The sequence below is a fragment of the Bombina bombina genome, chromosome 3 (genome assembly GCF_027579735.1).
Source record: "Bombina bombina isolate aBomBom1 chromosome 3, aBomBom1.pri, whole genome shotgun sequence".
NCBI classification, from domain to species: domain Eukaryota; kingdom Metazoa; phylum Chordata; class Amphibia; order Anura; family Bombinatoridae; genus Bombina; species Bombina bombina.
The window spans coordinates 779255178-779257729 of NC_069501.1; the positions used below are offsets into that span (position 1 = coordinate 779255178).

The following is a 2552-nucleotide window of genomic DNA, read 5'->3' on the forward strand; positions in this document are numbered from 1 at the left end:
CAGCATAGAACCTATGTTGGAGCTGTTTATTGTTGCCAACATACAGTATATATCCTGTCTGTCATTGGTTCACCCATGTACTCAATTTTATTAACCAGGAGTGCATAGCTGCTCTTTAAATAATTATACCAAGAGAACAAAGTCATATTTGGAATATAATTAAAATGATATTTTAGATAATTATGTTATACATAAATCATAAGATGAATGCATTGATTAGTACATAGCTGGAAATAAAGAAACATTCACCATGACTATATTTGAGTAAAGTATACATTTATTTAGGGAAAATGTGGTAAATATAGGGATGAGGAGAGAGGGAGGGGAGTGGTATTCCATTTCTGAGAATCTTCAATCTGTAAAACATTAAAAGAAACAAATGTGTATTATTAAAAAACATAATCATAAATAACTAAAAGGTCTCATTACAATACTATAAAAATACCTGAAAAGAATTCTTGAATAGTTGCAGATCTCTCCAAATGGGCATTGAGGGGTTGGGGATGATTAATTACATCAGGCTCAAAGATTTCACCTGGGGGCTGTGGTGTTGGAAGTAAGTCGTTCAACATCCCATGCTCCTGTGCCATGTTGTGTAGACAGCAACATGCCACTATGATTTTAATAGCTTTTTTCCGGACTGAATTGGAGATCCCCCCCTGATCTGTCCAGGCAGCGAAAGCGCATTTTTAGAACACCAAACAGTCGTTCTATTATAGCACGTGTTCGGATATGTGCTTCATTATATCTGTATTAAAAGAACAAGAAATATGATTATAATATATAATGTGAAGACAAATCAAATACTAATGAGCTAACTACATTCCTGGTTTGATCTTATAAATCTTTAATCCATTTTATATATATATAAATATATTTATATTGAAGCAGAGAGATTTATAAATGCTTCACTGATAATAGATGATTTGTATTTTGACTGTCCCTTTAAAGGCACTCAGTACAACATTGTTATGTCTGTGATAGTGATATATACACACACACACAAGATAATCAAGCAACAAATGTATGTGCACAAACACAGATATATAGCTTAATAAAGGGGCAGGAGCCCCGAAACGTTGCTCAATAAAGGTGCTGTTGCTCCACATAGAGTGCTACCTGTGTGTTCTATTTCATTACATTTACTGGGACTTTGGAAAAGGAGGTCCTCCAGGTTTGCACCTACATTCACCCAAGAGTGATTTAAAGGGACATTCCTATGAAGTGTGTACTGGTCCTACTTTTCTACAGATTATAGTGAGCATTTTGCAAGGCACAATCAATATTTCTGACACACATGAGCAGAAAATAATATATATTTTACCTTAATTCAGCAGGCCCAACAACCTGGTTCTCTTTCAATGGTGTCCAAATCCATTTTTTAAGAGGATATGCAGAATCTGCTAAAATATAATGCATAGATATACAGTATATATATATAGATATAGATAGATAGATAAACACACATCTTTCCATAAAGCAATGTATGACATAAAATAATGTTATGCATATGTCTTACTATGACATAGTTAATATATATCTTTTAAATGATTAACAATTTATTTATTTAATCAATTTCACCCCCTTAGACACATACATAAAGGATTATAAAGCAATGAAACAATAAAATGTCAAAATATTGAACACATGAAGGCATCATAATATATACATAAACACTTACCGAGGAGATGTCCTTCAGGCATTTGATTTGTCTCAAACAATCTCCACACACCAGAATTCCTGAGGATGTAGGCATCATGGCTACTTCCTGGGAACCCTGCCACAACATTTAATATGCGCATGTTTGCATCACATATAATCTGCACATTTAAGGAGTGGAAGTGTTTCCTATTTCTAAATATTATCTCCCTGCGCACAGGGGTCTTAGGGCAATATGAGTGCAGTCAATGGCCCCAAGGACATTGGGTATGCCACCTAAAAGAAAAAAGTCCCTCTTAACATCACGCCAACCTCTGGGTGATGTGGGGAAAAAAATAAATTTTCTGCAATTATCATAAAGTCCATCAATAACTTTTGAAAGATGCTTAGAAAGAGTGGACTTATGCACCCCAGTTACAATGCCCCCTGTCACCTGAAAGGATCCAGAAGCCAAAAAATGAAGTGCCCCTAGTAGTTTGGTCATTCCAGGGACAGCCCTGCTTGAATAGCCCTGGCTTTCCAGCCTATCTTGCAACAGGGCATATAACTGATATATTTTCTCCCTGTTGAGCCTGAAACTTTCAAACACCTGCTGCTCATTCAGGGTTTCTATATCCAGCCTCACTCTGGGGATGTCAGGCCTACGCTGTCTAACTTCAGCATTGTCAGCTTCTCTCTCACCCTGCATTTTGAAATATCTGTTCTGAGGTTAGGCTAGGTGTGCTCTTTTTTTATAGCTGTGTGTTGCTTGTTAACATATGTGAAACTGGTGATTGCAATGAATAACATGGGGGGGAGGGCTTATCTTCATCTCATCTAATCCTTAATTTAATGAACAGTTTGAAAGTATATACTTACTCATGACTTTTATTTTTGATATGAACTATAATTTC

At 35.9% G+C, this 2552-nt stretch overlaps 1 protein-coding gene across 1 annotated transcript; it reads right to left on the minus strand.

The window, feature by feature from the left end:
- Window positions 1–259: 259 nt before the first annotated feature.
- LOC128651924 (putative nuclease HARBI1) lies at window positions 260–2078 on the minus strand. Its single transcript, XM_053704887.1, has 4 exons — window positions 1682–2078; window positions 1325–1403; window positions 446–748; window positions 260–356 (listed from the first exon to the last, which is right to left on the minus strand). Exons 1-3 carry the CDS (start codon window positions 1800–1802, stop codon window positions 622–624), a joined length of 327 nt encoding a protein of 108 aa, XP_053560862.1. The 5' UTR covers window positions 1803–2078; the 3' UTR covers window positions 260–356; window positions 446–621.
- Window positions 2079–2552: the final 474 nt, after the last annotated feature.